The sequence below is a fragment of the Musa acuminata genome, chromosome BXJ1-5 (assembly GCF_036884655.1).
Source record: "Musa acuminata AAA Group cultivar baxijiao chromosome BXJ1-5, Cavendish_Baxijiao_AAA, whole genome shotgun sequence".
NCBI lineage: Eukaryota > Viridiplantae > Streptophyta > Magnoliopsida > Zingiberales > Musaceae > Musa > Musa acuminata.
In genome coordinates this window covers 20,193,888-20,218,502 of record NC_088331.1, presented here as the reverse complement: position 1 = coordinate 20,218,502, position 24,615 = coordinate 20,193,888, and the positions used below count along the sequence as shown (strand labels likewise).

At 36.3% G+C, this 24,615-nt stretch overlaps 2 protein-coding genes across 4 annotated transcripts in view; one reads left to right on the top strand and one right to left on the bottom strand.

The window, feature by feature from the left end:
* LOC135674048 (uncharacterized) overlaps positions 1-15,480 on the top strand; it is a 31,307-nt gene extending 15,827 nt beyond the window's left edge. Inside the window, exon 4 of the mRNA XM_065183473.1 lies at positions 12,869-15,480. Coding sequence (XP_065039545.1) covers positions 12,869-14,740 — 1,872 coding nt within the window. The 3' untranslated portion in view covers positions 14,741-15,480. The remainder of the gene's footprint in view (positions 1-12,868) is intronic.
* A 1,204-nt stretch (positions 15,481-16,684) lies between these two features.
* LOC103985244 (metal tolerance protein 2) overlaps positions 16,685-24,615 on the bottom strand; it is a 71,996-nt gene continuing 64,065 nt past the window's right edge. Inside the window, exons 7-12 of one of the 3 annotated variants that reach the window (XM_065183471.1) lie at positions 23,155-23,239; positions 20,171-20,233; positions 19,322-19,436; positions 18,736-18,875; positions 17,353-17,444; positions 16,685-17,187 (exon numbers count right to left, since the gene is read on the bottom strand). In XM_065183471.1, the coding sequence (XP_065039543.1) occupies positions 17,031-17,187; positions 17,353-17,444; positions 18,736-18,875; positions 19,322-19,436; positions 20,171-20,233; positions 23,155-23,239 (652 nt within the window). In that variant the 3' untranslated portion in view covers positions 16,685-17,030. The remainder of the gene's footprint in view (positions 17,188-17,352; positions 17,445-18,735; positions 18,876-19,321; positions 19,437-20,170; positions 20,234-23,154; positions 23,240-24,615) is intronic. The other 2 variants (XM_009402888.3, XM_065183472.1) reach the window with 2 other exon arrangements.

Below are 24,615 nucleotides of genomic sequence, written 5' to 3'. Positions count from 1 at the left end.
CAATACATGCATCAATTTTTTAAACCGAAAAAGCCACTTTTATTATCGTGAAAATTGATAATCCATAAATCACAAAAATCATTATGCATCATTTCGAAAGAAAACTCATTAAGCATGATAATTATGCATTACTTCAAATCAAATATGATTTTATTTATTTTCAAAATATTCATCATGATAGGACATACAAGGCAAAGAAATCATTAAACATAAAGCATATTCATCAATTATAGTTTCATTGAGCATAAGGTATTTTCAACCAAAATCATTTTGTTATTTGTTGTAGTCATGCATTTTTCTTTTTAGGTGAATCTATCTTTTCATGCTTAGTTTTCCATACAAAAGCCATGCATCATCATTAAGCATGATATTAAACTTCTTAATATTTTCATTAAAACATCAAGCATGGTTTCAATCAAAATCGGCAATCATCAAGATACACATTTTTTCTTCTTAAGAAAAACATACATATGATCATTAGATTTAAATCTAACATTTTATTTCATTAACATAAAACATGTAATTTTCATTATTATTTTTAAAATTATGAGCATGATCATATTCTTGCATTTTTAATTTTTTTAAACATGCAATTTTCAAGAAAATTAATTATTCAAAAAAGGAAAATGCATTATGGAAAACATCAAGTAATTTCAAAATAAATTAAGGGGGTTTAGATTACCTCATTGTTGATTGTCGTTAAGGCGTAGTTTGCCACCTCACCTTTCTTGATTTTCTCCTCGTCTTCGGAGGAGCTTGATTCATCCCAATTTTTGTTCTTCTTCTTGCGTTCAAAACAAGTAGTTTCGTTTTTTTTGTTATTTAATTTTTGTTTCATTAACTTTTTAAATTTCTTAGTGAGTAGTTCTTGTTCACCATCACTTGAGCTTATGCTCGAGTGGTCTTCAAATGTTCTATGTCCCAAATCCTTCATGTTCTTTGGAAGGTGGTTTTGTTTATCATGTTCATAAAGTGCATTGTGCACCATTTTATATGTCATCAATGTACCGATAAGTTCTTTAAGTGGAAAAATATTTAAATCTTTTGTTTCTTGTAAAGCTGTTACTTTTGAATCCCACTTCTTAGAAAGAGAACGCAAAATCTTGTTCACGAGTTCAAAGTTCGAAAAATTTTTACGAAGTGCTTTTAGACTATTGACGACATCCGTAAAACGGGTGTACATGTCTCAAATAGTTTTTCTTTGTTCCATATAAAACATCTCAAAATCGTGCATCAAAAGATTTACTTTAGAATTTTTTACACTACTTGTGCCTTCGTGTGTGATTTCAAGAGTGCGCCAAATATCGAAAGCCGTTTCGCACAAAGAAACCTAATTAAATTCGTTTTTGTCTAAGGCACAAAATAAGACATTCATAACCTTTGCATTTAAAGAAAACGTCTTCTTCTCCAAATCATTTCAATGGTTCATTGGAAGAGAAGACATTTCAAGTCCGTTTTCAACTATGTGCCATAAATTCAAATCCAAAGAAAGTAAGAAAATTCTCATTCGAGTTTTTCATTAAGTATAGTCCGTCCCATTGAAAAAGGAAGGACGAATGAGAGAGTAACCCTCTTGAAAGCCGAAATGAGCCATTTCTCTTGGGTGTTAAACCAACTGAGAAATAACAAGGCTCTGATACCAATTGTTGGGATCAAAAGCACTAAGAGGGGGGGGGGAGGGGGTGAATTAGTATAGCGGAAAACTTTCGTCGATTAAAACGATGTTCGTATGATGAAATCGTTTTCGATTAAAACCGTTTCGGAAAGTTCTTCAACTTAAGAGTAAACGGAAGTATAGTTGATGTAAAGCAACAGAGACAGTTTGCAGTTAAGATAAGGAGCAGAATGTAAATGCAAACCGAGATTTAGAGTGGTTCGGTCAATCTTGACCTACATCCACTTTTGGCTTCCTTCTCCGATGAGGTCACCGACGTCCACTAGAGGCCTTTCTTCAATAGGCGAAGGCTAACCACCCTTTTATAGCTTTACTCCTTTTGACGGGCTTAGGAGCTCCTCTCTTGAATGATCAAAACTTAGAAGAAAAGAGGGAGAAGAACTTCTAACCTTTTACAACACTTTTAAGTTCTCAAATTCTCAGAATAAATGCAAGCTTTCGGTGCCCTTTCATTCTGGAAAGGGTGGGGTTTATATAGGCCCCAACTGGTTTGAATTTGGAGCTCAAAAGTGTCCATCCCCGGATTTCTGGGGTCCTGGCGGTACCACCGCCAGAACTGGGCGGTACTACCACCTGACACTGCTCGAAGATCGAGCTCAGGCGGTACCACCGCCTGACTTTGCTCGGAGACCGAGCTCAGGCGTTACCATCGCCTGACAGGGGCGGTACCACCGCCTGACTTCGTTCAGAGACTGAGCTTCTGGATGGTGCCATTGCCGGCCCTGGCGGTGCCACCGTCGGCCAGGAAATCTGGGTCCGAATGGGCTGATCCATTCGGCCCAATTTGGGTCTGTCAAGGGCCCAATTGGCCCCAGATTAAGTTAATGGGATCACCTCCCATTTGTAAATCTTCATGCTAACTACGACATTTAAGACATTAATACTGCAACTCGTGTTCCGGTGCGTCAATTGCTTCTTCCGGCGAGTTTCCGGCGAACTCCGGCGAACATCCGACGAACCCTCGGCGATGCTCCGGTAGACTTCCGACAAACTCCTAGACTTGCGACGATCCTCTTGGCGAGTTCTGACGAGCTTCTTTGGCAAGCTCCTGGACTTCTCGGATTTGTTCCTACAGAACCTCTGACGACCGTCCGGACTTCCGTCGAACTCTCGAACTCCCAACGTGATCTTGGTCTTGACTCTGGCGTAACACCTGCTGTATGTCTTATTGCCATCGTAGTTAATCCTGCACATGTAAAACAAACTTCGATCTAGACAATTAATACTAAGCATTAATCAAGTTGCTTGGCATGTCATTAGTCCCTTGACGCTTCGTCCGATTCTTCAGCGCATCGTCCTCTCTTGTGGCCTATTGCTCAATCGGCTAGTTGACTTCGCAACTCCGATATCCTTGGTGCAATACTCGTTCTTCTTGGCCCGATGCCCGAATCCACGGCCCGAAACCTTCTGTCGATACGTCGACCAATCCACCGGCCCGACGTCTAATCTTCTGACATGTTCCTCCGACCCAACATGATTTTTCCTGCTTTAATTGTCTCATCCTGATCGAAGCATCTTGCGTCACTTAAAACGCAGATTAAAACATAAACACAATTATAAATTGGTTTCATCATCAAAATACGAGATTCAACAAAGTTAACAACATAATAACATACATTATGAGGATTTAACTTGTATATGACTAGTAGACCTAATGTCAAAAGCAGACCTAACCTTGTATTCATTATGAGTTCATCACCAATGTGAAAAGAAGACCTAATGTGAATCCTTGATATAATCCTGAAACTATAGGAAATAGTCCTTATTGACTGTGCTTGTCATACATATCCTTTATCACATCAATATAAATCTCTATGACTCTATCACATACTTCTATGTAAATACAACTCATGCAAATCTCTTTTTCTGTTTGTAATTTTTCCATTAATTTCCTCTATAAATAAATTTTCTTTTATGATTGATATTCCGGACACCAACCAAATTAGTTCTTGGAAAGTATCCATGCCACATCTTATTTTTTATAAGATATCTTTCTTTTAATGGTTTTGGTACAGAAAGTTCATGGTCATGGTCATTCCATTGCTCAATGTTCACAACTTAGCATATTGGTTTTTTCTAAATTTTTGTATGATTGTATTTCCAAATTAATGGTAGATTATTGAAGCTCAAATTGCTAACTTGAGGATGCATATAAAACCAAATTATTACGTGTAGTACTAGAAATACTCATCCTATTCTTTTGTGCATAGATAAATGAACCAAGGAACTTGATTTTGCCTAGACCAGTTTGTACTACCTGGTACTTTGTCCATGCATGAAATGGTTGCTCCTTTTCAGGTAGTCCAATACTCCAATTTAATTTTTATCTTCTAAAATCCTCACACTTAGGGTTAATTAGGCTTGAGTTTGGTAGGTGGCATATTGTAAAAGAACGATCAAAACAGAATGATTTTCTGAAACAAGTCTAAGGCTAGAGTAACCATGAACAATTGTTTATGTAAGAATGTTCAAGCTAGGTAAGTATCGATACAAAATCAGGTGTCCAATCTGGTGTTTTACACCTAGGTATACTTGGCAGTTAGCATGCCACCTGTTACTTGGACCCAAGCCCCTTCTCCCACCCATTTAAATCCATGAGTAGCCAGTCCTATTTTCCCTTTTCTTCACTTTACATAAAAGAATAAGCAGTCATGGATGATTGATTTATATCAAGTGTAAGGCTAGAGTTACAAATGGCAGTTGCTTATATAAGAATGTCCAACCTAGGTAGATTATGGTTACAGTATCAGGTGTTCTTGGCAGTTAGCATAAAGCCTGGTACCTACACCCAATTACCTTCTCCCACCTATTTAAAACCCATGAGGAGTCCTTTGTTTCCTTTGTTCACTTTACACTCAATCTCTCACTCTCCAAACTTGTTTTTCTAATCCAAGGTTGATTTGATGTGAATCGAGCTTCTATCATAGAAAAATGTAGGTTCTTTTATACAAAACAAGGTAAATTCAAAGCTAAAATTTGAACCTTTTGCTTAGTTCTTTTCTTTTCTTGAATGCCTCCAATGAAGCTTTGATTTTATGTTTGCTTATTTTTTGCTCATGACTTCTTACTTCATTCTTGGCTTATGTAGCACTATGCATCAATATACCTTTAAGAAACTAATTTCTAGTTTAATTGAGCTTGAATCTATGTAGATCTAGCATTGATCTACTTTAGTTCAAGTCAGATCTGAGCTATGTGTTAATTTAGTATTAGGAAACTAATGTCTTCTTTAGTGAGTTTATATCTATGAAAATCTGGCATTGTCTACTTTAGTTAAAGCTAGACTTGAGCTATGCATCAAATTAGTTTTAAGAAATAACTTCTTGTTCAAATGAAGTCAAATGTATGAAAATCTAATTTAGATTCTCTTGAGTTTAAGTCGGATCCATCTAATTCAGGACTGAATCCAATTTAATCCTGCCAAGATCCCCTGGAATCTGCAAACTGGATCCCTTTGGATTCGACCAACGTTCATGTGGATCTGGCCTAGAACACTGTGGATCTATGGTAAATTTGGTATGGATTTAAGGTAGACTATACTAGTTTGGTCTAGAGCCAGGTAAATTTAGATTATATCTATGTAGATCCGGCCTAAATCAACACAATTTTGATTTATGTATGTGTAGATGTAGATTAGATTTACCTTGATCTATACTATATCTGCACGAATCTGACTTAGATCAATATATTGTTAGGATCAAGAGCACTAAGAGGGGGGGGGGTGAATTAGTGCAGCGGAAATATTTTAACTATTAAAATCGAAAGCTGCGTTCGTTCGATAAAAAACGATTTCGATGTAAAAGCCGATTCTAAGATTACTTTAACTTAAGATTAATCGAGATGACGTTAAAGTAAATCTATGAAGGCAGTTTGCAGTTTATGATGGAAATCAGAATGCAAGCGCAAACTGAAATGCGACGTTCGTACGATAAAACCGGTTTACGTCTAAAAGCCGATTCTGAAGATACTGAACTTTGAGATACGTTTTATAAATGAGCATAAGGCAGTTTGCAGTTATGATAGAAATCAAAATGTAAACGTAAACTGAAATATGATGATCGTACGAAAAAGTCGATTTACGTCTAAACGCAGATTCGGAAAGCTTTGAACTTAGAAACTCGTTCGTAAAAGCGCAGAAGACAGTAAGCTATTGAGGAGGTTTGCAGTAAAGATAAAATGCTCAAAGTAAATGCAAACGGAGATTTAGAGTGGTTCGGTCAATCTTGACCTACTCCACTTTTGGCTTCCTCCACCGACGAGGTTACCGACGTCAACTAGAGGCCTTCCTTCAATAGGCGAAGGCCAACCACCCTTTTACAGTTTCACTCCTTTTGACGGGCTTAGGAGACAACCCTTACAGAATTTTCTCTCCTCTCTTTACAACTCAGAACTTGGAAGAAAAGAGGGAGAAGAACTTTTGGCCTTTACAACAATTTTAAGCTCTAAGAATCACAGAAAAAGATCAAGATTTCGGTGTATGTCTGTGCTCTTTCAGTGCTGAATGGGTGGGGTATTTATAGGCCCCAACCCAGTTCAAATTTGGAGCTCAAAACTGTCAATTCTCGGAATTCCGGGATCAGGCGGTTGCACCGCCTGGCAGAGCTCGAAGACTGGGCCTCTGGGCGGTGCCACCTCTATCAGGGGTGGTTGCACCTTTTTGATGATGACAACTACTTGATGACGGAGTTAAACTTAACTCCCGGAGTTTAAACAAACTCCCCCTATCAATATGCCATATTGATAGAATTTTGAATTCAAACTGAATTCAAGTCATTGCAATATTCATCATGAATACTTGCAACACGTCATCATGAACTTATGCATAACATGTCATGTCATCAACATACTTCTCCCCCTTTGTCATCAACAAAAAGGAGAAGTACCACAATCAAGTGTTTGTGATATTGGTTCAACTCATTGCATGAAAAACATAATATCAAGTTTTATCATTATGTAGTTTTGAAGCCAGAAAATTTAGCAAATGTTACATCATGCTTAGAATATTCAAGCTATCAAGTTTTAGGTATGCAAGTTTTACAGCATACAAGATAACACTTTTAGAACATGCAAGCTAGCAATGTTACAACATTTTAGAACTTGCAAGCTAGCAATTTAGAGATGTTCAAGAAGGCAACTCTTGCTTCTTGAAATATGCAAGTTGCAAGCTAGCAATTTTTTGCTTCCTTTGCAATGTTAGCTTTTGATATCGTAACGCAACCATTTCAAGTGTTTATCAATTGTAGCATTTCATCATATGGCATGATATCAATAAGTAAAGTTGCGATCCTAGTTCTTGATATATTACTATAATGCAACCATGGCATAGAGCAAATATGACAATCATAGCATCAATTCATATATTTCTCCCCCTTTGTCGTCAACAAAAAGGAGAACGATATAAGCAAATTTTAAATATAAGTGCGATGCCATGAGCAGGTTCATGTCATTTTTCAACAAAGAGTGATAAGATACCAAATATTCAAACATCTCAAGGAAAACATGACATGGAGATAGCTTTGAAAACTTCTTCCATTTTATTTGTTATTTTCTTTTTGCATGAAGAAGGAAAGCTATTTCTGAGCTTACTCGAATGAAGTTAAAATCGATAAGATATTAAAGCACGCTTCATTTTTACAAGTATCAAGATATGTATGTGAATCAAATCCTTGTACGTAAAAATGACTTCCTTTTTCAAGAAGGAATTTATAGGCAGGAATCATTTCATCAAATCCATTTCTCAAAACAAAAATATTGTTCACATGATAAGTGTATGAGAGACGTATTTGCTAGTTGATTACATATGTCAAAAATCAATGATATGAACTTAACTTGATATGACATATGCTTGTTAAGTTCGGAAGAGAGTAATGTATCGAGAAAATCTGATTGTTAGGATCAAGAAAATCCGAAAATGAAATTTGACTCTTTCTTGCATTCGGACAAGGTTTTGCTATAGATATTCAATTACAATCATGAAGGTAAAGCATGCTCATCATCATGGTAGTACGATGGCAAGTTTAAAATTTTAAGACATGCAAGCTAGTAATTTTGAGATGTTCAAGAAAGCAACTCTTGTTTCTTGAAATATAAGTTTTGCTAGATGTGCAAGTTAACTTTTTGCTTCTGCAAGATATCATTCTTCGGTGATGTTCAATATAGCAAGTTCTACATCATGCAAGCTAGTGAATCTTATAACATTTTAGAACATACATAATCACCAAAGCATCATAAATTTTAATGATGTGCAAAATTACAAATTTTGCATGTTTGCATTTGTGCATCTTGAGATTTGCAAGATAGCACTTCTTGGTGATGTTCAAGATAGCAATTCCTTTTCTTTTGAGAAGTGTAATTATTTTCTTTCTCCTTTTTTTTTTGAATTATATGAGCTAGCAAATTAGCTTTCAAGCATGTTTGGTCCCTCTTTGTTATTATCAAAAAGAAGGGAAAACCCTTTACTTTAATTTCTAAATTATGACAAAGGTAAATAGCATTGATGAAAATTCAAGTCTTGAATGTCAAAACAATTATTTTATTATGAATATTTCATCATCATTGCATGCATCTTGCCAAATCATAAAATATACAATCATCATTAATGCATGATTCCTAATCATCATTTATTTTGCAACATGATGGTACCATATTTGTCAAATTACATCCTACCATACATGATCATAACTTCTCATTTATATACATCAAAATAAATTAATGAATATTTCATGTATTCATATCATCACATAAGGAATATCAGGAAGAAAATAATTGGGTGATGAGATAAACCTTTCATGAATACAAAGAATTGCATAAAAATCATATCATGAATACAGGGAATACAGGTCACAATCATTCAAGAGAAAAATCATTATTCATTTTCAATTCATTCAATTTGACAAATCATAATCATGATTTTGATAAAACTCATTTCAAATTTAAATCATCAAAATCATTTTTATGGCTCACAAAATTTATAACATAAATAGATTCATGATTTTATTGATAATATATTTTTTCCCCTTTTTTAAGTGTTTCATCTTAAGTGATCGATTTGATGTAAGCATGCCTTTTCATTTATGTCAAATGAAAATATGCATCAACGTTTAGGATCGTAAAATGAATTTCATCATAAAACCATCAAGACCAATAAGTCACAAAAATCATCATGTATAACTTTAAAATCTCATGCATAAAATCATAAATCATGGTATCCAAACATTTAGTGTTTTTATTACATCATTATGCATCATTGAGTATACAATCGTCAAGCATGACACTTACACTTTTTCATATAACCATGCCTATTTCATTTATGTCAAACATGCATCAGTTTTTAAAGTCGCTGTTATTATCATGAAAATCGATAATCCATAATCATCATACATAATTTCAAAAATATATACTCATTAATCATAACTTCAAATTAAACATGATTTAATATACTTAAAATCGAGAAATAACAATAGACATCACCATGATACACATTATTACTTTTTAACCATGATTTCATAGTTTCAATCAAAATCATTTTGTCTGTTTATTATAAAATATGTAATATTATCATTTTCGAAATTACTAGCATGATCATAATTTTTTTTTTCTTTAAACATTAATTCTAAACTAAAAAAGAAAATACATCATGAGAGCATCAAGTAATTTCAAAATAATTCAAGAGAGTTGAGTTACTTACCTTGCAGTCGAAGCCCGTCAAAGCCCAATTCGCCGTTTCACCTTTGGAAGTTCTTGATTCATCCTTGGTTGCCTTCCTCTTCTTTGGCCTCTTCCTTCGTTCAAGTTCATTGTCTATTTTAGATTTTTGTTTAATAAACTTATTAAGATTTAGTGTTCGAAGTTCAAGTTCATCATTGTCCTCATCACTTGAGTCATCGCTCAAGTGGTATTCATTTGTCCGGAGTTCCAAATCCTTCCTGTTCTTTGGAAGGTGACTTTGTTCATCATGTTCATCATGTGCATTGTGCACTATTTCATATGTCATCAACGAACCAATTAGTTCTTCAAGTGGTAAGTTGTTTAGGTTTTTAGCTTCTTGTATTGCAGTTACTTTTGAATCCCACTTCTTAGAAAGAGAACGCAAAATCTTGTTTACGAGTTCAAAATCCGAAAAACATTTTCCAAGAGCTCTTAAACTATTGACGACATCCATAAAACGGGTGTACATGTCGCCTATAGTCTCGCTTGGTTGCATTCGAAAAAGCTCAAAATCATGCAATAAAATGTTAACTTTCGAGTCTTTGACTCTACTAGTTCCCTCGTGCGTGATTTCAAGTGTTCGCCAAATGTCAAAAGCCGTTTCGCACGTAGAAATCCGATTGAACTCATTTTTGTCCAAAGCGCAAAATAAGCCATTCATAGCCTTTGCGTTTAAAGAAAAATATTTCTTCTCCAAATCCGACCATTCGTTCATCGGTTTAGAGGGAAGTTGAAAATCGTTTTCAATGATATTCCATAAATCCAAATTCATAGAAATCAAGAAAACTCTCATTCGAGTTTTCCAATAAGTGTAGTCCAATCCGTTAAACGGTGGACGAAAGATCGATAAGCCCTCTTGAAAGCCATGAAGAGCCATTTCTCTCGGGTGTAAATCCGAAATGAGAAAGACCGGGCTCTGATACCAATTGTTAGGATCAAGAGCACTAAGAGGGGGGGGGGTGAATTAGTGCAGCGGAAATCTTTCAACTATTAAAATCGAAAGCTGCATTCGTTCGATAAAAAACGATTTCGATGTAAAAGCCGATTTTAAGATTACTTTAACTTAAGATTAAGCGAGATGACGTTAAAGTAAATCTATGAAGGCAGTTTGCAGTTTATGAGGGAAATCAGAATGCAAGCGCAAACTGAAATGCAACGTTCGTACGATAAAACCGGTTTACGTCTAAAAGCCGATTCTGAAGATACTGAACTTTGAGATACGTTTTATAAATGAGCATAAGGCAGTTTGCAGTTATGATAGAAATCAAAATGTAAACGTAAACTGAAATACGATGATCGTACGAAAAAGTCGATTTACGTCTAAACGCAGATTCGGAAAGCTCTGAACTTAGAAACTCGTTCGTAAAAGCGCAGAAGGCAGTAAGCTATTGAGGAGGTTTGCAGTAAAGATAAAATGCTCAAAGTAAATGCAAACCGAAATTTAGAGTGGTTCGGTCAATCTTGACCTACTCCACTTTTGGCTTCCTCCACCGATGAGGTTACCGACGTCAACTAGAGGCCTTCCTTCAATAGGCGAAGGCCAACCACCCTTTTACAGTTTCACTCCTTTTGACGGGCTTAGGAGACAACCCTTACAGAATTTTCTCTCCTCTCTTTACAACTCAGAACTTGGAAGAAAAGAGGGAGAAGAACTTTTGGCCTTTACAACAATTTTGAGCTTTAAGAATCACAGAAAAAGATCAAGATTTCGGTGTATGTCTGTGCTCTTTCAGTGCTGAATGGGTGGGGTATTTATAGGCCCCAACCCAGTTCAAATTTGGAGCTCAAAACTGTCAATTCTCGGAATTCCGGGATCAGGCGGTTGCACCTCCTGACTGGAGCGGTTGCACCGCCTGGCAGAGCTCGAAGACTGAGCCTCTGGGCGGTGCCACCTCTGTCAGGGGCGGTTGCACCTCTCTGCTAGAGCTCGAAGACTGAGCTCAGGCGGTTGCACCTCCTGACTGGGGCGGTTGCACCGCCTGCCAGAGCTCGAAGACCGAGCTCAGGCGGTGCTACCTCCTGTGAGGGGAGGTTGCACCGCCCAGTCTCGCTCGGAGACTGAGCCCAAGCGGTGCCACCTCCTGGCTGGGGCGGTTGCACCGCCCAGTCTCCCTGGGAGACTTAGCCCAGGCGGTGCTACCTCCTGGCTTGGGCGGTTGCACCTCCCACAGCAATCAGGGTCCGAATGGGTAGATCCATTCGGCCCAATTTGGGTTTTTCAAGGGCCCAATTGCCCCAAGATTAAGCTAATGGGATCACCTCCCATTTCCAACTTAATCGTTGTGCTAACTACGATAAATCCTAAGACAATTTCTGCAGCTTGCTCCGGTGCGTCAATCGCTTCTTCCGGCGAGTTTCCGGCGAACTTCCGTCGATCATCCGATGAACCCTCGGTGATGCTCCTGCGGACTTCCGACAAACTCCTGCTGCATGTCTAACTTTCATCGTAGTTAATCCTGCACACTTAAAACAAAACTTCGATCGAGACAATTAATCCTAAGCAATTAACCAAGTTGTCCGGAATGTCATTGGTCCCTCGACGCTTCGTCTGATTCTTCGGCGCATCGTCCTCTCCTGTAGCCTATTGCCCAATCGGCCAGTTGACTCCGCAACACCGATATCCTTGGCACAATACCTGCTCTTCTTGGCCCGATGCCCGAGTCCACGGCCCGAAGCCTTCTGTCGATACGTCGACCGATCCACTGGCCCGACGTCCAATCTTCTGACATGTTCCTCCGGCACAACATGATTTTCATGCTTTAATTGTCTCATCCTGATCGAAGCATCCTGCGTCACTCAAAACGCAGATTAAATCATAAACATATATCAAGTGGTTTCATCATCAAAATACGAGATTCAACATATATATCTTGGCTAGATCCACATGGGTCTAACTTATATCCATGTAGATATCTATTGTAGATCTAGACAGTATTTATGCTTCTTAATTTTAAAACTCTAAATTATCTATATGAATCTATTTCTTAATGGTTGTGATATATTCAGCCAACGACCGGTATCGGTGCTGATTTTTTTCCTTGCCTTAATATATAATTATGCAAGATTTACATTGCTTGATTTGGAAATGACTATAGAAAATACTTGAGACCAACTCTTAATTAAATAATCAATAAACTGGCAATTGTTTTCTTCCTTTTAATGGTGTAAGGTGATTGGCTGTTAAAACTTTTTAGAGTATCCTTTTCATATTTTTAGTTTTTTTCTTTGGTAAGTAAAAGATATTTTTAGTTTTTAGCTTGTTCCTGTTGCTACTTGGAGCTAAACATTGCAACATTGCTATGTCCAGCTCTCGTCTAGAGTATTTTTATTTCTGTTGTTTCATGCTGGTGTTAATTTATTGCATGTTGATTTTCTATATGTTGAAAAAAATGGATTTGTTTATCGTCAGAGACAAGCTTTCGATATTCACACGTTATTTTTATATTTAGATATTTTCTGTTTAAGGTTGCAACTCATTTTTTTCAGGCTGCAAATATATTTAATGAGGACAGAACTTCTTTGGAGGAATTTGTTTGCACTTTAAAGACAACAGTTGGTATGCAAAATCTGGTTGAAGCCATTGGAATTGGTAAAGAAAAGAATGACCTTACTGGCATAATTTTGGATCCAGTTAGATCAAATCAATCATTGTCTAGTCGCCCCGAGATACCTGTTGGCAAAGCATGTTCTTCTCTTACTTCTGGAGACATCATAAAGTTTTTAACAGGTGATTTCAGGTTAAGCAAGGCAAAGTCAAATGATCTCTTTTGGGAAGCAGTTTGGCCTCGTCTATTAGCCAGGGGTTGGCATTCAGAGCAACCAAAAGACATTAATTCTGTTGCATCCAAGCATTCATTAGTGTTTCTTATCCCTGGTGTAAAGAAATTTTCGAGAAAAAAGCTTCTCAAAGGCAATCACTACTTTGATTCTGTTAGTGATGTCCTAAGCAAAGTAGCATCAGACCCCAGGCTTCTGGAGTTGGACACTGAAGGAGCCACAGGATGCAGCACAGCAAAGGATGAAAATGAGTGTGCCCCGAGTACTAATTTAGACCAAAATGGTCTGCTTGATCGCAAACATCACTGCTATCTCCGTCCGAAGGTTCCCATTTGCAATTCTGAATTTATGAAGTTCACTATTGTGGATACTAGTTTGGTCCAAGGTGAAGGACCTTTCAAGGTGAGAGAACTCAAGACTCTACCCATTGATGCCATTAGCAATCTTGGCCCTTTAACTGATACAGGAGTGATAGTCAGTGATAGTTCAGAAGATTCAAATGGTAGCTCATCAAATGATCGGGGAGATACTGATCCAGACTCATCTGACAATAAGAAGCCTAATGTAAGCCGAAAGTGCATCATTGGCAAGGCAGTCCACCCTGATTCACGTGAGAATGTGATTACTTTTTCAAGCACAAAACTACCAACAAATGGGCATATTTTGATGAATCAATGCGTTGAGCAGTTAAATGAAAAACTGCCAGTAAAAGATATTAAGTGTCAGTTCAGTCGCAGGGCAAAATCTGGTGAACAATCTTGTTTAGCACCTAATGCAAAACGAAGAAAGTTGACTGCCTGCAAGTATGAACGAACTGGTCGTCGTGCTTACTCTTTTCCAAAAAGTCATCAACTAATGGGGGAAGGTGCTGAACCCGAGTTGGAAGCACAGGAAGCAAGCGGCAACACTATTACACAGGGGAAGATCTCTTCTGGCTTTCCAATTAATATTAGTCTAGATGAGGTAGACAGCAAGTGTGATTCCGAGGAACAATCCTGTTGTGATGCTGCTACATTTGATGTCTCTAGTGAAATGCCTAGATCACGAACTCTGATCGATCTAAATCTACTACCAAATGTTCCACTGGATTATGAAACTGGTGAGCATTCCAACTCAGAGGTGGGTGGTAGTAAGCATGATTTGAATTTTGAGGAAGCTGTGAAGTTGTCAGAGACAAAGGAGCAGCATGATGGTTCTGGAGCAATGGAGAATCTTGTTGGAGCAATTGGTGATCGACAACCTTCTGTCAACACTCGGAGGCATAGCACCAGGAGCCGTCCTCCAACCACCAAAGCTTTAGAAGCTCTTGCATGTGGGTTTCTTGGGAACAAGCGGAGGGGAAGGGACTCAAGGGACATACTGTCAGGTAACATGCCCAACAAGTCCTCTCGTCGTGTCCGTAAGACTGTTGAAGCCAAACCTCAAACTCCATCAACTAGTATTAACAGTTCCGAATATGGACTTTCAAATGGCACAATCGATGACTGGTACAGCGGCAACACTCACCATATAGGTGCGTTAAGTGACTCCTGTGTCCAGCCTGAGGGTAACAGTACTCATGAATTGCTTGGGATTCCTTAGCATGACTATAGTTCCAGTCTTAAAAAAGAACAACAATTAGGATAACTAAGAGATACTTTATGTGTCCAAGAGTCAGCGACACGGCAGTTTGGTTCTTCACAACTCTGACAATGGAGCAGCTGATGTTGAAACATAACCAAAACATGTCAAGAGGGGGAGCCCTTTGATACATGTACTTGAAAATGTGTTCTTAGGATGTCAAAGTTTCTGGTCATCTAGCATTCTCTAGTACATTTACTTATTCGACAATCTAAGTCGACCAGATTGGATGAGAATAAGGGGATCCTGAAGGTGTCACACCTCCATAGACTTGGAATCTTCATCATATTGTTCATGTAACAATTGTTCATATTGGTTTTTGTCATCAGGAGATTAGTATATGAAATTTTGGAGCAGCAACAACCAGAATATAAACAGAAACTGCAAGAACTTCGAATCGGCAAATTTGATTTCATGATGCCGTGTGCATTGGGGCTACAGAGTTGTACATCTGTGATGGGTATAATATTTCTTTAGGTGGTAGTCTGGGGTATGATGCTTCCTTTCAGCATAAAATAAATTCCTTTCTTTATCTACAAAGGTCCTTTTCATCAATTACAGGGTTGATTTAATGATAATATCTGCATTAAAACTAGAGACTTACATACTATGGACTGTGGTGTGTATGAATGTATCTTTGTGCGACCCGTTACCACACTTTCTCTAAAATATTAACCTTTTCATAGGATTCGACATTTTCACCAATTTGTGTGATCTCGTGATTTCTTAACAGAGGTTTCATGTTTCTGTCCCTACAGCTAAGCTCCTTATTCAATTCATGCGTGTTTTGTATTTCAATAATATTCTTATCAAATGAGAGATGTGGGCGGGAGGTGGATGTTCTGTTTTCATTTTTTTGTTTTTTGTTTTTTTTTTTCTGTGCGACTCAACTAAAGAATTCCACGATGGATGGATCTATTAATTTTGAATCGTAGGATCAAATTTGTGAGGAATGTTGATTGATCCGTTGGTGCAGATGAATTATATAATGATCAGTTTACATCAATTGGAAATGGAAGCGGATAAGTATTTGAATAAGGGATCTGTACAGGTCTGTTATGTATTGGTGGTGTATACGTATCCGATGGTGTATCCGATGGATGGTGTATACGTAGTAAAAAACCATTATAGCAGCCTGATTGCTGCTATCGGTCGCCACTTAACTCTCCTTTTTTTGGCTTTTGCTGCTATGGGCATGAAAATCCAACTTGTGGGGGATTATATCTTTAGTTATAATATTATTCCGTACCGATTAATCCAATACTAGAAGTTAACTGTAATGATTAATGTGATAAATAATCTTCAACCGAATGTGTTAAAATTGATGGGAACTAATCCATTTATTGAGTAATCATGTTTGGATGAGGTGAAAATATCAAGTGGGGGATGGAGAGAGAATTTCTCTGAGTCAAGAAAAAAAAAAAAAAAAAATCCACAACATATTTTAGATAATAGAGTCTCTTTGTTGCGAGCTAAAAGAGAGAGCCTATTATTAGGGAGTTTTTGAGTGTTCAGCATCACTTTAATCAGTTTGAAACTTATAAGAACACTTGAATCGCTTCCAAACTAGAACGTATCCAAAACTATTGTTAATTACAGAAGATAATGTTCGGTTGACGTATTATAATCAAGTCCTGATTTAACGAGCTTTGATTAGACTTCGTGTACAAGTCTTACATGTACAACAACAATTAGTAACTTATCGATCAGTAGCTTAAGACCAATTTTGAGCCACGTGATTTGATGATGCTTTTTCCCCTTTCATATCAACTAGCAAACATTGGTATTGCATCTAATCCAACACGAGAGCGCTTTGACAACAAAATTTCAAGTAATCCTTTGTTGATGCCGCAGCTCCCAACCAAATGCCAATATGCATCTGTTTGAACCCACACACAAAAAAAAGAAGAAGAAAAACAAGGCCAAAACACGCCCTTTCTATTACCTCTGTGATTTATTATATGGTTTACAAACATATTCCTTAACTTCAGGAATTCCTTTTCTGCATAGTATTCTGTAAATTTTGACTTGGAAGTATAAAGTAAAATGTGTATAATATGATGCTCCATCGCCATGCATGAGCATGCCATCAGTGTAGTGTAGTTCCAACTGTTTCGTAACTTGTGGATTTATGAACCATCCTATTTGACTGTGCTTAAAGTGCGTGCACCTCTCTGTAATCGAATATTTCTCGGCAGTTCTTGTAAAGTTACAACGAGTCTTGCGGACCAGCTAACAGCAAAATGGTGCATTAAGTTTGAGAGTGCCCTATTTCTTCTTTTCTGTCAACTGGTTCATGACGTTTTGATATCGGTCTGCCCAGTCTCAGTTGAATGCTGACTTGGTTGATACTGGATGTAGCTGCCAGGATCTCCTTTTCTGCATGTGCTGCTATCTCCATAGCATCCCTTTCAGGAAAAATTATAGAAGACAGAATTATGAATGGAGTTTTATGACCAAAAAAGAATAACTCATTTTAGATGACACAATCTCATAAAACTTAATTTTTTTAAAACAAGAAAACTAATATCAAGTTTCAGGTTACCTACAAATGAGTGTCTTAAATGGATTACCGTATTAGAAACTCTGCAGGCATTGAGACTTGAGCCTGAACTAACAACTTCCCTTGCAAGGAGTGGAGTGTAATGCATTCAAGGGACATTTGCTGAAACGATTCCCGATATTATGCATTTGAAATTCTAGAATAAGAGTTGCAAAACACAAGCCAAATAGAAGAAACTCTACCAGTTGCAGGTGAAAAACAATTGTAATTCTGCCATGACAATTTTTTCAACATGACAATTAGTGATCAGCAATAAATAAATGCCTTCAATAAATTTACTGCCATTTTGTTTAGTATTTGCTTATAATTGAAAAGAAAATTCATAAATAATTTTAAATAAATGAATTCAAGCAATGAAACAATGACCCCTAATGATTTAAGTGAAGGAACAAGCTAACTAAATAAATGACCATACACAAGATATGCAAGAACAGGAACAGTGCCCATAGGAGTTACATTCAAAAGCCAGCAAATGATTTGAGGCAACCCCCTAAACAATGATGTACCTTAAGGCTGCCAAAAATTGTGACTTATAGCCCTGTGAAACTTCCACTAAGAATTTCATGGATTCTTGGGTAGTTGAATCCTCATAAATGCTCCAGCAACTAGGTTAAACCAATGATTAGGCTTCATCAACTTTAGCTTATGATAATTTCTGAATAATTAGATCTTTTAGAATGCATAGGATATTTTTTTGGTATAGATAACTGTTATTGTTTATTATCATTAATTTATTTTTTTGGTTGACTGCTAAATTACATTTTGATGAATCCTGATCCAGTTATCCACTCAATCATTCATCAATTTTGATCTTGATCTTGATCCATATACTACAGATTTTGTCCTTTGATTTGTTCCTTTAAAATATTCTAAATATTTACTACCACATCTGCTGACCCCTGATGCCCCCTCTCCTCCTACCACCACCTACTCTGGTTGCTTTGCCCTTCTCCTGACTCCCACTGCTCCCTCCTCCCATCACCATCTTCTCCTCTAATTGCCACACCTCATCTACACCATGAACTCTTCTCCCTGCTCCCTCCTCTCTCCCCAACCACCTCTCACCACTAACAGCTCCACCTCTACCAGAATTTAAAAGGTCAATCTAAACAAGGCACTTTAACAAAACAAATATTAGTACAAGGATGACCAAAATTTAGAATAAAATTTGTTAGTATATGATCAAAAAACAAGATGATTGAGATGGGATCCATTGAAGAAAATTTACCATAGACATTTTTATATCCCATGTGCAATATATATTTCATCTTGTTTCACTAAAATGGTTATAAACAGGCATAATCATGTGTTTGAGCATGAATTCAGATATAATTCAGAATATATAGGGAGAAACACTTTATATCTCAAAATGATCTTTTTGAGCAATAAATACCTCTGAGAATTGCATTGACAGTACATCAGAAACAATGGCTTTAGCTTCTTGTTGTCTGGAAAGAGTGATGGGATTTTGACCTTCTAAGCCTTTCACAATCTTTCGTGGTTCCGAAATAGAGGAGTGTGAATATGATGGATCTGAAGTTCCAATTTTTAGATATCAATAAAGATTGACACATGATGCAAGAATAGACAAGTTGAAAAGTACCTGCCCAAACTAATAGATCAGTATGTGTTAAACTAGTAGATGTCAACATGAGAAATCACTCCAACAGCGACACCATAACCAAGAGTGGACTGTTTCTCATGGAGGTCATTCCATTGTTGCCACATGTTCTTCAATTAATAGGTACAACATGATAACAACAGGTAACTTTACACAACAAAAGTTCTTATATGCATCTCATCTGACAATAAGCCTTAACCCCGAAAACAAGTGAATAGATGTAAAACTAGTTAATTTTCTTCAGAATGCTCACTCATCATCTTGGTTTGTTAACAAACACTTCTATGAAAAACCATGCTTTAAAATCTGTCATACATTCATCACAATAAATCTGGAAAAAGGAGGTAGAGTTAATCACCAATATGAATGAAAACTTCAGCAACTTGATTATGCCACCTGTGTATCTGATGACGAACACTCTCACCAATATCATGAGCAAAACTCACACTCAAGAAAGGATCTACCTGTAAAACCTAATTCAAGATTACTATCTCTGGATAAGTAAAATAGTAGCTTCTGCCTAATTATCAAGTAAGAAAACCAAGAGTCCAGAAAGTGTTGTAAAAAGAAAGGAAGATCAGATCATAAACAGTTGGAGTGATTATAACAACAAAAAATTCATAAAATAAAAAATCAGTCATGACAGAGTATCATACACCATTATGGGTGTATCAAATATGGAAGCTTCCAAAATGAAAAAGATATATTTACTTTTTCTATCACTGATTTTAAACCTAAATCCAAAAATTTAAATCTTAGTTGAACCAGTATAGTACCAGTATATCAGGTGACATAACAACCTGTACTGACCGATATACCATAAGAAAAAACAAATATTGACCAGTAACAAGCTATAGAGCCTGATACCAATCCTTGGACCAATAAATAATGGTCTGCACATACCGACCAGACTGGTATTTATAACTGTACCTAAATTTTTGTGCTGCCCATTACCTTGTTGGTCATGCAATAAAAAATACAAACTTTAATTCATTTGCATCACGATCAAAAGTTAAGTTCTTCTAGAAAACATTAATGAGACTTTAGGCCCTTAATCAATAAAAAATGCCACTCCTGAATGAAAAATGAGTGCCCACATATTAAATAGGTTTGATGTTCCAAGTTCAACATCCTTCATAACTCCAGCCTCAATAAATATAGGTAAGTCCTTCAAAACGACTATGAATTGTCTTATGAACTGACATACCTCAATGTGTACATCAAGATATATGAATGACCCAGCCTTTCTTCCTCTCAAGCGGTGGCATCCCTATATCACCAGCATGATAAATTTCACATCAAGCAATATGCAGCAGCAACCTCTAGGAGCATTATTATCTTGTGACAAATACACAAGTGCAATTTATAGCTCCAAAGAAAAGTCAGTAAAGCATTAAAGCAAATATGAGTAGAATAGGGATGAGAAATCTTATATATGAGGCTTATCAATGAACAAGCAGTTCAAAAAATGTGAAGTATGAAAACTGCAAAATTTTGTTAATATAATTCATCTCATATCAAAAGAAATATGAGCTATCATACCAAATTTTAATCCATTGATGAAATGTATGTGTTACATATATTTGGATATATTTACATATTACTCTATATGTCTATCTGAGCATCTATGTTGTCCACATAGAAGTGAGAATCTGAATCCTTCAACCTGAGACTAATAAGTTGGCATCTAAAAATAGCTGCCGAAATGCCAACAGACCAAGAAAAAGTTTAACAAAAAGAAAAGCAAAGAACAACTTCCAAATAAATATGCTTAACAATAGGAACAACCCAATCTGAGGTTTCTCTACAAATATGCACAAAAAGGGAGTGGGGGCAATTGAGAAACCAAATTTACTAATATGCTAATGCTTCTGAAATGTGAAAGAAAACTTACATTTTCACATCCACAAAGACCAAGAAACCTACACAAACTCAGATATGTTACTCCAGAATTTACCAATATTATGTATCTGCTCTCAAATTATGTTTAAATACTTCTTTGATGCATTATTTTAATATGTTCAACAACTGTAGATTGTTCTTTTGATGCAACATTCAACAAGATAATATTATTAATGCATTTGCTTGTTACTCTACATGGAGAAGTCATATGGAAGTTAAGATGGATGAAGAATTATCACTCAAATCCTATTGCATTCATGGTTGAATTGCTATCCACACATTTCAGTTTTCTTCTTATGTTAACTACAACAACAACAACAAAACGCTTTAATGTCCCAAGTATTTGGGGTTAGTTACATGGATCTTTTGTCGCAACTACTTTCTTGTTATGTTCACTCATCATCAATATTTATGGATAAGCTCAGTAAGAGAAATCATTTAGCTCCATATACTAGTCAAATTGCTTTCTAAAATTGCCCTTCTATTTAGTTACATGCTTGAATTTTTTTTCTTTTTGTGGCTGTAACACCAATGGTTTAAGTCTTTAAGAAATAAGATGATGCCTTTTCTACTCATTTCGTTTCAGGATGTGTGACATATTTTCCAATTGACAGGCAAATGGATCATATAAGGGGAGAAAGGGAAAATTATCACAGACAACAGGGAAGCAAATACAAATTCAGATACCTAGGGAACCCAAGTTTTTGTTGTAAAATTTCATGATAAAGTTCAAACCCAAAATATGAAAATCAAAATCCTAGCAGACAGCTTCAAATATTCAGTAATATTGGGCATTATAACGGTAATTCAGAATTTTTTTTTAAGTAAGGGGAAGGAGAATAAGACTTGTAACTGCTATCTTATTCACTTCAAATTTTTTCACAGAAAATCAGTATACACAAGAATGCTAGATCCCAACTTATTCTAGTAATATGCTTCATGCATTAGATCTTTATCACAATGTTTATTTTAGATTGTAATTCAATTTATTGTTCAAACAACATTGTCATGATGTTGCTTTTGATTGGACATATTATTCAATATCACATGTAGTGCTATAATGACCTGAAAATTCAAAATATATACCTTTACACAAGTAGTTACTTTTTTTATGAATATGATTCACAAGATCAGAATACAGGACCACAATTGACTAGCGAGGATGTAACCAGGATTAGCATAATTGTTCAGATCGGATCAGTTCAGTTGAGAAGATAATTTTATGTTAGATAATACTATAAAATATATAAAACTAAAGATGATATATGCTGAAATTTTCTTATACCTTCATGTACCATATAACTCCCTAGAGATACATCTGAAATTGAAATATAAAAGAAAAAATTGAATAAAAGACAAAATAGAAGTAACAGAAATTAAAATAATTGGAAAATTTATTATACACTTAATTGAAAAATAAAAATTAATCATATAAGTTTTCAAGATAATGATGGGTATCATTATAGACTCAAAGCTTCTCTAATCATCATTCCAGTAGATGTTAGGCAATACAAAGAGATTAAAAAAAGATATTTGAAAAAGGTGCCAGCTAACTTTATGATACTTATGAATCCCATGTCATTTACCTTCTCTTTATGGTATATATTTTTCTTGAAGAGGTTAAGAGTGGATGATCAACATTACAACAATAATGGCAGATGTGAGTAAGATAGTTGCAGCAGAATTTCCTTTTGTTTCACAATCATAATTTTAGGTTGTTTTTTTGTCCTTTTTTTAACCAAGCCATCACTTTTCATTTCCTTCCCTTGCACTTCTCTCTTATTCTTTTTCTTCTTTAATAGAGACTTAACAAATTATATAAATTTGGCCAAAATTAGCTAACTTAAATTGAGATTAATTACTTCTAAAATCTAATTAATTTTGACTAATTTTTCATTGTAAGATTGATAAATCAGCTAAGTTTTCTATTGGTATTAGATGCGACCAATACAGGAAAGGAATATCATATCAGCTGATTCAACAAACTATGCTTATGAAAAAGGATTGAAAATAAGTACAAACAAAAATAGTTTATCATAACACATCTTGGAGAATCTTTCAAAATACTAACCATTAAAGAGTCCAGAAAATAGATGGCATGCTAATAACACTATTGGCATTAAGACAAGAAAATAAACACTAAGTTCTGGCATTAAGACAATGTTGTTGCTAATAACATTATTGATATTGACATGACTATAGCACAGCACCACATTTGAAGATGCAAAAAAAAAGTCTGGTCCTTGCACTTATCAAGTTTGAAAGTTTGGAGAAAAACCTGAAGTCTACCTTGACTCCTTCAACTTGATTTATTGTCTGCTTGATGGGCACTAACAGAGATTGATCAACAGCAGCATCAACAAGTTCCATGACACTAAACCAAAAAAAGAAAAAAAATTATCGTCAGTGTCGTCAACTGCATAGTGGTAATAACTGAAAAGAAGCAGCAAATTCTTTTATTTCTACTGCAAAATGTTTCCCAGTCATGATTAAACCAATTTTATGCTCATATGCATGGTCTGCCATACCGAAGCGTACCGCCCGTACCGGGCGGTATGTACCGGTCCGATGGGTTTTCGGTACACGGACCGCCCGTTACCGGGCGGTACGCCCCAAAAACCCCCGAATCGGGCAATACGGGGAAAAATCGGGCGGTAACGGTCGAAATTTCGACCGTTACCGTCCGGCACCACTCGGTACCACTCGGTAACGGTCGAAATCGACCGTTACTGCACTGTAGCAGTGCTACAGTGTTCCACGGTCAAGTTTATGCGCGGAAGAGGAAGGCAGTGGATGAATATGAACAAATACGACAGAGCATACATGATATAGATACAGAAAGAGACTCATCATATTATGGAGAATCATACGGGCAACAACAATATGGTGATAGTTGGTCATCCTTCTCTGAGCAACAACATTATGCAGAACATCACCAATATATGCCTCAAGAGCTGCCTCGGACAAATATGATTCATGACGATCAGTCTACGATCAGCACCACATTGATGCATCAATGGCACACAGTGTATCAATACACTATGTCATGGGATCAATTTCATGATTGGCTCCAACAAACGTATCATATTGATATGTATCGAATCGAGGACCCCGATCCACCACCCGTGGAAGCCCGTCGTTCGTTTTGGTGGTAGAACAACAATCAGGTATATCTAGATATGTGATAATTTATTTCATTTGAATTTTAGAGTTTATATTGTAACAAAATAGTCTAACAATTCAACTGATTTTTCTGTAGATATTTCAATCTATAACGGGCTGAAATACGAACCTCGAACAAGACTACCTCAAAGCCTGAAAAAGATATGTGATACTATTTTTACCTAATTTACATTGATTTTGCTAAACTTATACTATTATTATATTTATTTGTAACTTGAAAACCCTATCCTAACTTTTTTTTTCTAATTTTCAGGTATTTTGGAGGGATAAATTGGTAAAATCGGGTGTACCGCTCGGTACACCTCGGTATACCGGTCGGTACACCCGTACCGTACCGAGCCCGGGTCGAAACTCCGGTACAATACGGTATGACGGACCTTGCTCATATGTGCAAGTTATTGGATATAAAGGCTTAAAGTTCCATGAAATAAAGCATCAGATCTTGGCAAAAATATCTTATGGGTCATATCTCATATCTATGGTCCCATTCTTGAACGTCAGAATGAATCACTTCAAGACATTTCTTTAAATCAAAAGGTCCACAAAAGGCTTAATTTTATACTAAGA